Below are 14,511 nucleotides of genomic sequence, written 5' to 3'. Positions count from 1 at the left end.
ATATCCTCAGTTTAGTGCAAATCTAGAACTGTTTGATTTGATATTTGCATTTTTCGCTATGTGGAATTCACACTAATCTAGATCAAGTAAAGCCTTCTTTGTTTTCGCGAAAAATGTGGAAAAGGGGAATGCTTGCATAATTCATACAATTGATCAACTAATTAATATTCGGAAGTGTTTAGGAACATGTCCGTTGTTTTCGTATTCACAACATCCAGTTATGTCTCTGACATTACCCACCCGCCTTTTTTATTTTGAAATAAATGCATTTTTGAACCCGAAAAAAAACAACGGATTGTACTCCCAATAAAAAAAAACCTTTATTCTCAAAACCCATTTAACATCAAATTATGCTTTTTGTTAGTAATAAACGCTAACAGTTTTATGAAAGGGAATGTATTCCAGCTCTGTGGCATGTTTACGCCGGTAGTCCCACAGAAAGTGGTCTAACAAAACAGCATTTACGTGTTTAACCGAAATATCCGGATGGTTTGCTTTTAGCTCCGCAATTACCATCTCTTTAAGACGCTCAACTACATAAATAGAAGCTCCTCTAATTTCAACTTCCTCCGGGCAACCATTTGTTAGAAGTTTATCCGTCTTCAGAAGTGTCATCAATTGGTCATTGTATTGAATGGCTTTGAAGTGAACTAAAACCTGAGGTACTCGATAATCAGCAAACATTGTAATCCGATCGATATCACTGAAATATCCCAGATCTTTTCCTCGATAGCATGCCCATACATCTCCGATCAAAATTTGAGCTCTTTTGTAGATTGATACTTGCTGACCATTGTACTCAGCCTCGTCTCGGAAGCAAGGAAATTCGTCTACTATTAATTTTAGAAGCTCACCAGCAGAATTCGAACATGCTTTAATGCAGTTCTCAAACTTTCCATCATACTTTTGCAACAATGTTTTGCCAACTTCGTGAAGGCATTGTACTCTTTCTTGTAAAAGCGGAACCTTTGTTTGGCCATCATCAGAACGGAGAATCTGTTCAAGTTCGGGAAGTGTGATTTTTGAATAAAATGTAGGATTTGTAATATTAATTCCATCTTTCAAAGCGCGATTCACGGCAGCACATAGTGCAAAATAGCCGGTTTGACCTTCGACTTTCCACTTAGTTGCATTACCCGGGGTCCAAAAGCAAAAATTTAGGGTATCAACCAGAAAAATCCAATTAGTGGCAAATATATCCGTTGATTTCGGGTGATATTCATGCTGAGAGAAATTATCTACATCAATTAACTTCGTTCGAACACCGGTTATAACCTGTAAAAAAAGGAGTGTTACTTTGAGATAAAAACCTTAATAAATTCAATTTTCAACTTCTTTCACTAAAGTTTTGATTCCTTGTTCGTTGATCTTCAGAAATTTGGCATTTTTTACAATAAATTCGCCAGATTCAGCTGGAGAAAGAGTACCCATTTCAAGAAATTTAAATTTGGCTCCAAAATAGTGGCCCTTAACTAGACAATATTATTGTCATTACTATAGGGATGTCAGAATGTCTATCGATTAATCGATTAATAGCACAGATATATCGATTTGTTTAAAATCGAGCTGTTTTTCCCGGCACTCTGTCACGACGCCATCTTGATGAGATCAAAATCGGAACTTCAAAATCAGCTGATTGCAACGTAAACAAACAAACAGCAATACATTTGTTTTACGCGTTTACCTTGTTCAGTGCATGAAAATTAGTTAATTTTGGGTCGACTCTCTCACAATAACTTGTCGGTTTACTTAAAATACAGCAGACAGTGTTTTGGGACATCAAGTGGAGATAATTTTCACAATTTGAGAGTCGCGATGAGTATCAAAACATCGCAGTGTTTGGGGCTCGATACACGAGGGGCTCAACATAATCGGTATACTTTCAAATGGCTGGTGCTCACATACCGGTGTCAGATGGGTGGTTTTTCCAGCTCGGTGGCAACAATAAGGCGCTCTAGCCAGTGCTATCGTAACCAACATCTCGGTCCATCGGGGCCTTCAAAGCTAGCAAGTCAGTGAGAGCAAAGTAAACAAATACAACACTTCATCGATTGTGAAAGTCAGTCTTGCAATTTGGCACCGCACGTTCCATAACGATATCACATTCATAATCAAACATATAAAAATCAACTTTGTTTCAACAAATAACAGATATTTAGCATGAAAATGTTTTTATTTATGTTTAGATACTTCTTCGTTGTTTTCGTCTTTGCGGAAAAGATGATGGTCACAAAAACATGGCGGCCCAGCAGGGACTTGTGTTTTTCTAATGTCGTTTTCGTTTTTAAATTGCACTACACCGGTGTAGCAAAAACTGCACTAAAACCAGCTCTCTGTTATGACGTCATGAAACTGTGGCCAGAATCATTCTGCAAAACCCAAAACAATGAACGAGAATGGCTGACAAAAAATTGGATATTACAAACTACTTGTTTATTCAGTACCCTTTGCTACACTTCCCCTCAAATTATCGATCAAAATATCATCACTAGGATAAGGAAATTTAGATTTTACTCGATTTGAAATGCTCGAATGTTTGTTTACCATACTTCGAGCACTCTGATTGCCCACCAAATGCCCCAGATGTTGGCTACGATAGCACTTGCTGGAGCGCCCCATCCTTGCCACCCGGCTGACTAAAACCGTTTGTTTTTACCAATTGCATTACACCAGTGTTACACTTTTTCTGCACCGATACCACTGGTGTAGCACTCATCAAAAGTTCGGTGTAGCTCTGTGCAATGGAATCGTTTATTGTAGTCAAGGGTTACTGTTTATGTTTTCATCATTTTTGTTCGTTTATTCATGCCATGATGTAGCACTGCACCGGTATAGTGCAGCAGAGAAATACAGAGACGTATTTTGGCAGGGAATCGTGCGTACTTTGGACTCAGAAAAACCCTTCGATCGAAAAAAGTACGCCACCGCAAGAAATTGACCATCTACAAAACGCTCATTAGACCGGTTGTTCTCTATGGCCACGAGACATGGGCTATGTTGGCAGAGGACCAACGCGCCCTCAGTGTTTTCGAAAGAAAGGTACTGGGGACCATCTATGGCGGAGTGCAGATGGAAGACGGAACGTGGTGACGGCGTATGAATCACGAATTGCAACAGCTGCTAGGAGAACGGACAGCTAAAATCGGACGTCTACGATGGGCTGAGCATGTCATAAGGATGTCGGACGACAGCCCAGTGAAAATGGTTCTTGAATCTAATCCGACTGGTACAAGAAGAAGAGGAGCGCAGTGAGCAAGGTGGATCGATCAAGTGGAGAGTGATCTCAGAAGCGTCCGTGCCTTGAGTGGCTGGCGACGAGCAGCCATGGACCGATTTATGTGGAGACGTATGCTTGATACAGTAAAGGACACCCCAGGCCTATAGCTGTTAGGTGAGGTAAGGTGTAGTGCAGTTTAAAAACGAAAACGACATAAGGAAGGTGAAACCTAGGACAGGACCAGACAACTGGCTTCTTTTTCCAGAAAAATATTTCTCTTCTTATTCCGGTTGCTCCCTTTATAACATGCAATTATTTATCATTTGAAAACACATTATATCAGTCCAAAATATAGAAATATAGAAATAGTCTGTGCTGGTAATTAAATTGGAAAAATAATTATTTAGCGAAACTCTTAGGTTGACGGGTTTACCCCCACTTCCTCGACCTTTTGTTAGGTGGATTTGCTAGACGGAAAGCTCTCATACCATATCATATTTGTTTATTTATAGAAGGTATATCCCCGGTTGGCGGCTCAATGCATAGGACTTACAAGCCAGTTGTCATATGTTCAACTCCCGACCTGACAGGTTTCTTAGTGTCAGTAGGATGCAATGGTTCTGTACGCTGTAAATCAATTGGGTACGAAATCTGTTGAAATGTAAAAGATGAAATTCCACAAAAGGAATGTATTACCAAGGGTTTGCTGATATTTTCTTTGTTATTTTTAACCCAACTGAACGCGGAAAACTACGAATAGACTTCTTTTATTATCTTTTGTCGTGAATACGACTTATTTTACTATGGGGCGCCTTTTCAAAATTAACCATATGGAAGAATGGGCAGCACTTAATCGTGAATATCTCGACTTGTGGTAATGGCAGCAACACAATTCTTTCACTATTTCATCAAAAATATGATCAGGAATTTAGGATAATATTTTGAACAGTGTGAGATAACCACAAACAACTCCAAAATTAGGTTTTCTCAAAATTTGGACGACGATTTTGAGGTAGTCAGGCACATAACACATGGATCAATAAGTCCCGAGACTACAGCAGAGATGGCGCTTGTAGTAAACCAGTAACCACGTATTTCTAGAGTACTAACCTTTGCTTGAAACGTGTCTAAATTTTAAGTCGATCCGACCAGAAACAGCTGAGTTATCGAGGTTGGAGTAAAGTCGTTTTGTAGTTTGTTTAAAAAATGAAAAAAAACCGAGTTTCGTGTTTTGATAAAACATTGTTTTTTAATGGGTAAAAACACCGTGCAAGCGAAACAATGGATTGAAAAATGTTATTCGGACTCTTGTCCATCAAAAGCAACGATTTGTTGATGGTTCGCCGAGTTTAAAAGTGGTCGTACCGACACAAATGGGGAACGCTCGGGTAGACCAGTGGAAGCCGTTACACTGGAAAATGTGAGTGAAGTGACAAAAATTATAATGAAAGATCGTAAAGTGAAGCTCCGTGAGATTGCTGAGATGACACAGATATCATATGGAAGTGTATTGACTATCCTTCATGAAAAATTGAGCATGAAAAAGGTTTTTTCCAAGTGGGTGCCGCGATTGCTGCAATGCACCCTGCCACAAGTCGATGAAAACAATGGCGAAATTGAACGAATTGGGCTTTGATCTGCTTCCCCACCCCCCATACTCGCCAGATTTAGCCCCCCAGTGACTACTGGCTCTTTGCTGATCTTAAAAAAATGCTCCAGGGAAAAAGATTTGGCTCAAATGAGGAGGTCAGTGCTGAAACTGAAGCTTATTTTGAAGCGAAAGATAATTTTTTTTATAAACATGGTATTGAAAAATTGGAAAAACGTCGGAACCATTGTATCACCCTAAAAGGTGATTATGTTGATGAATAAAAAAAAATTTGCAAAAAAAATGTTGTTTCCATTGTTAGTCTCGGGACTTATTGATCCATGTGTTATATTCAACTGAACGTTATAGAAGGGGAACCGTGGTCGAAAATTGATCATTTCTTCTTGTGCGTCGGATGGAAGCAGACGTCGGGGCGAGAAGACGCGTTTAAACAGCGGCATCGGAGAGCGCACCTTCTGCGTGGTTAAAAACCTCAAACGCTCAGGTCGTAGTTCTCATTTGCCTTCCGGTCGTCAAGGCGAGAAGACGCATTAAACCAGTTTCGCATTATTTGGCACGCTAGTTTCAACTCAAACAAGAGCGATTGCATCATGCAACAGAGTTTCTGGTCATTTGCATTGGAGAGAAAGAAAAACGAAAAACGAAAAGTGGACAACATTATTTAAAATTAGCCGTTCTAATGGCTCTAAATGTTATCTAAAGAACTATTAAGATTACTTCTTTGCAAATCGAAGGTAAAAATCATCAGTTTAGTGAAAATCCAAAATAATTTGATTTGCTTTGTGCACTTTTCGCTGTGCGAAGATCGTTCGAGAAAAATGTTCCAAACTGTGCTAAATATTGTAGAGAATTCAACAATTTGGTCCTTGTAAAAGACAGCAATGAATCCTGTACAGCATCTTGATAGTTTCTTTCAATGAAATTTGCAAATCCGAAATGAGACTTTTTGTCTACAATCGATATTATATCGTCAATAACAATATATTATTCATATCGTGACGGTATATATTGTAAAATCCGAAAAAATTAAAAAAACCGTGCCACCAAATTCTGATTATAAAAATCTCTTTTCATGTCAAAGTTTGGAAAATATAATTTGTGGAATATATGGGAGGCCCATTAAACATTCATTTGAAAGACATAAAACGTGTATTTGCTTCAGTAACGATTTTACCTAGTGAAAGCAATAAACAATTAACATTAATAGTAGAACTTGACGTTTCATACACGATGACCAAACGCGCAGGCGTCATTTTGTTGTAGGCAAACATGTTTAGTTTTTATTCTGTCTTGTAATAGAACTTCGAAGTTTTGCACGGTTCGATCTTCAATGCTCTTCAATCGAAATCGAAATGATTTCAAAGTTCGTTCTAATCCGAAATCTTCTACCGGTGTTAATTGTATTGCCGCGAGTTGTTTTTACTGATACTGGCAAAGTAGTGTTTCAATTTCCCGAATATGACTACAAGGAAACAAGCAAAAATGTAATGAAATGTTCTATGACTACGTTGGATTCTCAAAATTTCTTCAGTTCTGATTATCAATACAGGAAATGGCCTTCCGAGAGTACGAGTCTGCTTGTGACCAAAGTGCCCGCTGCTCAATCTTCGACGGAATTCAGAAGACGCGATGTGTTCGAGAGTGCGTTTCACCTTCGTGCTATCAGGAAATTTACAAATTTGATGAAGTATGTGAATGGAGTTTGTGAATATTTTCGATGTTCAATTTTTCTTTGTAGCTAGAGGAAGGAGAGATTGACGTACGGCTCAATTCGTTTCGGGCCTGTTTTATGCTACGCCTAAGCAGGAACCGAGGATAGGTGCATATGCCCTTTGCTTTTGGGCTCACACGATTGTGAATACCAGAAGTTTCGGATCTCAGATCAATGACACATAGCTCAATATATATGTAGATTCAAAATACTTTGACTGCGCAAAATTCAGTTTATTTTTAAAATAATGAGAACATAAACACAAAATATTTTGTTCATTTGTCTTTTGGAATACGCAATAAAATTAAGATGATGTTTGTATTGCAAAAGGAATTAATATTTCATTTCTATTGGTTTTTCAACGTTTGACTAAATGTCAAATGATCTCAGTAAACTGAATATTTCAGTTAAAATTCAAAATAAATAAATGCAAATTTTAAATAAATAATGTTTTGCCCAAATTTTGGTATCATTTTTCATGTACTGACATCATAATGGCACTGCTGAAATAGCTCGATTTTATAAATATTTGACTACGTTGTAGACTCTAGACTATTTGTTCTTTAGATTTTCGAAAAACTCTATACTAGTGCGAAGATGGCCGGGCTCGAAAACGGGGCTGCTAGGTCTTTCAGGGCTGCTGTGTCCATGTCCACCGTGTACTTTAAGGTCATCGGTTGCGTTAGTCCTGAAATACAAGTTCAACTATAGGTTTCAATACCACTTATAAAACTGTCCAAATAACTACTTCAAGTCTTCTCTGATTTGCTTAGACAGACTGCGTGCTGTAATACTGTGCCCTGGGGCCATCGGAACGAATGTTTGCTGATTGTACACTTCCAGGTTCAGTCGACGAATTTCTCGAATTTCATCTGCCGCACTGATGCTACTGGTACTTTTGTACATCCGTTGATTTTTATCCTTCATTTGGGGCATACCGCTACCGTCGTCAGCCTGGGACTTTTCGTTGATCGTATCCGTGGATTGGCGGATGAAATCCTGCATTGAGGAATAGAAGTATTAGGTCTACTGACAATAGTTTTACCGAAATAAGATGAAACATGGAACATGCTGCGGTGGAATGATTTGAATATATTTATTATTTGAAAATTAAATTTTCGGAATTTTCATTTTCAAGTGTAAAAAAAAGTGCATTTTTTTCAAACTAGATGTAAAGTGAGAGTTTATTATCCTGTTAGGTCTTACAAGTTCAAGATGAATGAGCCAATTATTTACTGATTCACACATATATAACATCACTGAATATTTTAAGCGTGTAATTTACCTTCCGAAGCTTGATCTACAGCGTGATTGTTATTTTATTTTGTTTTGCACAAAATGTCGCAGTTATGGAATTGGAGGCGTGAAAGAAATTGAATATATAATTATTAAGCACTGTATATCAACACAACATCTGTTAAATCAGATTCGGAGCAAATTGGCTCAAGTGGTACGTTCCTCTGGTTATTTGTAGATTTGTCATTTACCGTATAGAGTGAACTGGAAATTTCAAATTCCGTTCCGGAGACGGCGTGTGTTATTAAAAGTAGTACATATTATGTGATATTGTGTTTCATAATTGAACATTCTCGTCTTTATGTGTTGTTGGACAGGTGGCAACAATCATACATCTTTTATTCTAAAGACACCACAGAAAGCTTATTATTTTTTCTCACATATAACACTATCATAACATCCAGTTAGATTCCGAACATTGGTAGTGTCTTAAATATCTCTTAGGCTTCATGAACAAATATCGTTACCAAAAACCAAAAACCAAAACCCCCTACCTCAATATCACAAATCGTTACAAATTTTGAGCCCTCATCCTACAGAACTATATAACAAACACTATTTTGGGACTTGTGTCAAGACATAAAGCAGTCTTGAACTCAATTTATGCACAACGCTACTAATGATCAACAGACGGAGAGAAAATGCATGAAACAGCGAAAAAATGGATATTTTGCGAAAAAGTATCTCCCAGAGGAAGGACTCGTACCCTCGTTTCCTCTTCCCAATCAGCCGGTAAGGAGTGTATCGAAAATAAGCTATCCACATACATTTGTGTTGTACGCATGTGTTTGTGATGCTTTTTTATGCTCAGATCACAGCATGCTGTGCGTTTGGCTGTCAGCTTTTGTTTGTTTACTTGTTTGTGTGGTTGAAATTCTGCCTTTTTCAAAATGTCGCGTATTGAAAAGGAAGTGAAAATTAAGGTGTATCTCTAATCATGAAGAACAAATCAATGTCAATACGTGATTTGGCCAAAAAAGCAGGAACGAGTGCCGGAATGATCCAGCATATCAAAAGACGAAATCACCTGAAGACCTACAAAAAAGCAGAAAATCTGAAACAAAGTGTAGAACAGAAGAAGCGAGCAGCAACAAGGACCCGGAAATTGTATTCGCGTCTTTTGCAGTATCCGGATGCATGCGTTTTGATGGACTCAAAAACTTTTCAAAAATACTTCACTGTCGTCGTTGGGGAGGATGTGAGCGATGCGGGCAGGTCGATTCAAGTGGAGAAATTCGGTCGAAAGGTACTGGTATGGCAAGCATTATGTTCATATGGTTTGAATTTAACCATTTTGTACACTACCGGAACTATAAATGCAGAAATCTATCGATCTGAGTGTCTCCTGAAGAGATTGCTGCCTTTATATAAGAATCATAGACCACCTCCACTGTTTTCGCCAGATTTAGCGTCGGCTCACTATCTCAATTGGCTTGCGGAAAAGGGTATAAATTTCGTTGAAAAAAATATCAATTCACCAAATTGTTCGAAAATTCGTGGAGGAATAACTTAAATTTCATCCGGTTTTCATTATGCTCAAGTTTAACTTCGTGCAATGAAGGATCAATTTATAGTTTGAATAAAATATCGTGTTTTATTGTAATTTGAACGGAAAATTTCGATTATTTTCGATACACTCCTTAATCGGAAAATGTCATTTGGGAGTTTGATATAATTTTTCTCTACGCCACTCAACCGACTCATCTGTTCATGAAAGTTTATATTGAACTGTTATACCATATAGCAGTTCAACATTTATCTATTATTTATCAGTATTGAAGGCCCCTGGAAAAATTCGCTTTGAGTTGAACATCATATTGCCAAACGGGTTCAAAAATCACCATCAAAATAAATATCACAATACACCATAAAAACAAATCGTCACATAACATCTTAAATATTTAGGTAAAATAAAAATTCATTCTGCAAAGTCTATTACATAAACCGCAACATGAGCTAAGGTAAAGTTGATGTTTCTGTCTATATTTGGAATTTGGTGGAATTTGTGTTAAAATTTGGTGGAAGCAATTTTTCAAAACCGGATATATATTCTTTACTATTTCATCGGATTAAAATTCATACTTGGAGTTTTGAACAGTTTAGTTATATTATCGTTAGCGGACAAAAAATAATTAATGGCGAATTCGGATAAATACTTAACCGGGTTTTGCAAAACCGAAAAATTGAACAATTTTGTTTTATGCCAAATGTTTTCGATATGCATGAAATGTTCAGATTTGGTGTAAAATTTTCGAAACTTTGATTGTGATTTCCGAAATTTTCGATGCCAAATGTGTCAGAGAGTTGGCTTAAAACAAACTTAAACTGAATTTAGCCATAAACAAGAAAACTGCGTAACTTCGGAAATCCGAAAAAAGTGTAACTTTGGGAATTCGCGTAAAAAACCCGCGTGAAAAAGACCTCAGTGTATACTCAGTTAACTGACTGCAACAGTCAAGTTTGACTGTTGATAGTCAATATTTCGAAAGTTGCTATGATTGACTGTAATTGACAAAGTTTTTGAGCATGTCTGTATTGTGATTACACTATTCGGTGAGATAAAACTGGTTACAGACAAAATTATAGAAACTACTCTGTTTATGACAGTTTTTCTACACACAGTGATCACACTGAAAGGCAGTTTCTGGGGCAGAGAACTTTTCACTGAATATCAAATTCTGATAAAATGCCGATCAGATCTCGCAAAACTGTCCCCCCCATAATTATATATTTATGATCATCGATCTTGATCAATAATCTAATAGTAGCTTTCAAATGAGCCTAAATTTTTTCTATAGAGAAAAGCAAAAGGCGGGTGGGTAATGTTAGAGCCATAACTGGAGGAATACGTAAATACAAATGAAACTGAAATGCTTCTAGAACTAAACCTGAATTTATTGACTAAAATCAGTTCCAAAATCTAGTACCCGAACCCAAGTTCCGAATTCAATTACAGCATGCAGTTTCTGAGTTCTGGAAACGAATTTTGAAACTGAATTTAGCCATAAAATTTTTAACAGGAATTCAGGAAGAAAGTTCTAAAACTGAATTCAGGAATTAAATTATGGTTCAGAAGTCAGTTTCAAAATTTTGGCTCGGAGTTCAGATCTAGAATTCATACCTTGAGAATTCTGAGGTTAAATTCTTGAATCAGAATTTGGCATACGAATGTTGAACTTAAATTGAGGCACTAAACTCAGATACAAAAATTTATTTCCAGAATCTAGAACTAGGATTCAGTTACAGAGTTAAGCGCTATTCACACTAGGCCGTGACGTATCCGGAACGGGACCGCAACGTGCCGGGATTTATTTGTAGAATATTCTCATCATACCGTGCACTTTCCGTGTCGCTACCATTGCTATTAGTAACATACACAATCGTTGAATTTTATGTGCTTCTGTTCCTCACGAAAATGGCACATTTTTTCAACGAAGAATTGGCCATAATTGCAATTGCTCTGAATGATGAAGATAATCAGCAGTTTAAATACAAACAAAATGAAGAAAGAAGACTTGGATGCACGAACTTTGGCGAAAAAGAGCAGTTGAGGGTGAATTTTATCACCTTATATAAGCAGCTTGTGAATGACGAGATCAAGGAATATTTCCGAATGTCAGAAGCTTGTTTCAACTCGCTGTTGAGTAAAATTCATCCGTGTCTTAAAAAAGCATGACACTACATTCCGATTAACAGTGACTCTCCGAGAGAGGCTGGCAGTGTATTGAAGATATTTTCATTGATCTGTTAAGACGGCCTAGTGCGAATAGCGCTTTAAATGTTTAAATTTTGAACCTGTGTTCGTGAGCTAAATTCTGGAACTAAATTCTAAACCTTTAATAAAGTTCAGAACTCAGGAGTGATTTATGTTTACCTTTTGGAATTTTGAAGTGATTTATGTTTATCTCACACTTTATGAATTTAATTATGAATTGCTGATCATATTTCTGATTCCATGGGGAAAAATTATGTTCCTGCGTTTAGTGCCACTCGAGATACTCACTAGTAAGTTCTACCCATTCTTCCACAGGACGCATTTTGAAAAGGTGCCTCATAGTAAATCAAGACGTACTCACGTCAAAAGAAAAACAAACACAACAAAAATTACACGACTTTAGAGCACTTGTTTCTAGTACTTCTGAACGGCTCGTCTTGGAAATAGGTAATGAAAAATGGCGGGTGGGTAATGTCTGAGACATAATCGGATTGACGTGAAAACGAAATAATTCCGACTCAAATTTCAGACAACTTAACTAAGCAGCGGTGTTTTCAAATACAGCGCTTTCTTGAAGCTCTGACGACTTCCACTGCTACACACTGGAAACACTTCTTCCAATTACACAATTCTACTGCCCGATTCATTCCAACAGGTTTAACAGGCCTTCGGTGTGGTTCATTCCAAAAGCGTGAGGTCGACGACACGACCAGACACTCCGAAGAAAATATAGCTTTAAAAATGTCCGTTGACGATTTACCGCCGGTCACCATAAATTTAGCGACCCCTAGGGAACAATAAAAGTAATTATATCGAGCAACACTGTTTAAGTTGCTACGAGCTAGTTACCAAGGGATTCCAGAATAAATAAACAAACAGTGTGAAAAAGATATTCCGGAATATGGAAAAGGACTTGTATCAGGTACGTCTGATTGGACTTTTTTTTTATCAGTAGAGTGTATGGAGATAACGTAGCAAAGCTGGAAGGTTCTCTATTTGCATCTTGGCGTTATATGTATGTCAACCGCTACATCAGTCGCACCAGTAACTTGCATTTCGGAGAGAATTGTTTTCAGGATTTCAATTCAATCGTTCCGTAAAATTTGTGGAATATTTTCGCTACTTCAGATTTTTAGCCAATGGAAGACTAGTCCAGAAAAACCGAAAAATATTGTTACAAACCTGAAAGCTCGATCATTCGCCCAGAATGAAATACTTAAAAGCAGGGCTTTTTTTGTCACTCCTCCCTAAGGGGCACAGTTTTTTGTACCCCCTCCACAATGTTTTGCGGAGAAAATATTGGAGTCATTTTTTGTTTCATCGATGAAAAAAAATTATTTTATTGAAAAATAATAGCTGCTTATTATACTTTTATTTAGGTTTTATTGTTACAAAATAGTGTGTTACAATATAAGCAATAAATTTTAAAATGGCTTTCAAGTTTTCATTAAATTTCGCTCACGAATCTTTTCGCAATTATTCTCTCGTTGTAACTGCTATAGTATGGACAGTATTGATGTTAAATTGAGTTAAGAGTTAAATTCAAATTAGAAGACTTATGGTCCCATACGGAATTCCTAAATTTATTTCGGATCGGAACACAGTTTATGAACTAGGTCCAACCACGCTTTAAAAGCGTGCTCGAAAAAAGAAGTCCTCTTTCGACGCTATCCATGAAGCAATCCATTTTTCCAACTCTTCGAAAGATTGAAAATGTTGATCTGCCAGGTCGTGTGCCATCGAACGGAATAGGTGGAAGTCAGAAGGGGCGACATCTGGGGAATACGGCGGGTGAGGCAAGATTTCCCATTTCAGCGTTTCCAGGTACTTTTTGAGCACTTTTGCGACGTTAGGCCGAGCATTGTCGTATTGGAGGATGACTTTGTCATGTCGCTCTTGATATTGTGGCCGCTTTTCTTTTAGCGTGATGGTTTCACCCGGTTTCAAGAGCTCGTAGTAAATCACACCGAGCTGATCCCACCCAATACAAATCATAACCTTGGCGCCGTGAATATTGGTTTTGCCTTCGACGAAGTAGCATGCCCGGGCTTTCCCCATGATTTTCTGCGTTTAGGATTATCGTATCGAACTCACTTTTCATCACCGGTTACGATTCGATGTAAAAACCCCTTACGATGCAGTTGCTCACTTACAAATAGACGGCGCTCGATGTCACTCGGTTTCAACTCGTACGGCACCCAGTTTCCTTCTTTATGAATCATGCCCAGGGCCTTGAGATGTTTTGAAATGGCTTGATGACTCACTCCCAACGATTCGGCAAGCTCTTCTTGGGTTTGGCACAAATCTTCATTAAGCAATGCTTCTAGTTGTTCATCTTTGAAGGTTTTTTCTCTTCCACCACCATGTTTGTCTTCGACATCGAAATCACCATTTTTAAAACGTTGAAACCACTCCCGACACGTTCTTTTACTGAGAGCAGCATCACCGAAAGTTTTTGAGAGCATTCGATGCGCTTCAGTTGCATTTTTTCGAATTGTAACAGAAAAGTAAAACTTCCCGCAAATGGCGAGAATTGGGCACATAAACAGACATTTTCGAGCGTGAATAATACGAAAACAAGAACAACTGTCACTGAAACGGCGACGACAATTCGTTAGGCACTGTACACACTCACTTTAAAGGCATTATCATCAATGTATTTTGACCAGCTTTAGCCGGTACAGCACCCTATCGGAAAACGGCGGAAGCAAAGTTGTACACCTGATACATGTCTTCAATAAATAGTAACCAAGAAGCTATTATTAAATATCAATAATTTATCATCATGTGTTGCCAGTTTCAACATTTTTATAAGTGATTTCGTTTTGACATAACGATTTACTGAGGGGTACTTCAATTTGCGATAGAGTTTTGATAGACGAGTGGCAGGTCGTGTCGTCGGTGAGGTGTTCGGTGTTGCTTTGACAACCGTTGCACAGAAAATAATGGGACAAAGTTGAATG

At 37.8% G+C, this 14,511-nt stretch overlaps 3 protein-coding genes across 10 annotated transcripts in view; 1 reads left to right on the top strand and 2 right to left on the bottom strand.

Annotated features, from left to right (window-relative positions):
- Nucleotides 1–295: 295 nt before the first annotated feature.
- On the bottom strand, nucleotides 296–1,494 carry LOC131438710 (queuosine 5'-phosphate N-glycosylase/hydrolase). Its single transcript, XM_058608908.1, has 2 exons — nucleotides 1,333–1,494; nucleotides 296–1,275 (listed from the first exon to the last, which is right to left on the bottom strand). The coding sequence occupies exons 1-2, from the start codon at nucleotides 1,429–1,431 to the stop codon at nucleotides 361–363; spliced, it is 1,014 nt and encodes a 337-aa protein (XP_058464891.1). The 5' UTR covers nucleotides 1,432–1,494; the 3' UTR covers nucleotides 296–360.
- A 4,097-nt stretch (nucleotides 1,495–5,591) lies between these two features.
- LOC131436310 (uncharacterized) lies at nucleotides 5,592–6,801 on the top strand. Its single transcript, XM_058604973.1, has 3 exons — nucleotides 5,592–6,310; nucleotides 6,376–6,513; nucleotides 6,565–6,801. The coding sequence occupies exons 1-3, from the start codon at nucleotides 6,179–6,181 to the stop codon at nucleotides 6,643–6,645; spliced, it is 351 nt and encodes a 116-aa protein (XP_058460956.1). The 5' UTR covers nucleotides 5,592–6,178; the 3' UTR covers nucleotides 6,646–6,801.
- Nucleotides 6,802–6,883: 82 nt separating this feature from the next.
- Nucleotides 6,884–14,511, bottom strand: part of LOC131436309 (uncharacterized) — a 131,914-nt gene continuing 124,286 nt past the window's right edge. For 5 of the 8 annotated variants that reach the window (XM_058604968.1, XM_058604964.1, XM_058604967.1 and 2 more), the window contains 3 exons: nucleotides 7,823–7,837; nucleotides 7,286–7,536; nucleotides 6,885–7,225 (listed from right to left, as the gene is read on the bottom strand). In XM_058604968.1, coding sequence (XP_058460951.1) covers nucleotides 7,090–7,225; nucleotides 7,286–7,536; nucleotides 7,823–7,837 — 402 coding nt within the window. In that variant the 3' untranslated portion in view covers nucleotides 6,885–7,089. Of the gene's footprint in view, nucleotides 7,226–7,285; nucleotides 7,537–7,822; nucleotides 7,838–14,511 lie in introns of all 8 variants that reach the window. The other 3 variants (XM_058604971.1, XM_058604972.1, XM_058604966.1) reach the window with 3 other exon arrangements.

This window comes from Malaya genurostris, chromosome 3 (assembly GCF_030247185.1).
Source record: "Malaya genurostris strain Urasoe2022 chromosome 3, Malgen_1.1, whole genome shotgun sequence".
NCBI lineage: Eukaryota > Metazoa > Arthropoda > Insecta > Diptera > Culicidae > Malaya > Malaya genurostris.
This window is presented reverse-complemented; position numbering and strand designations above follow the sequence as displayed.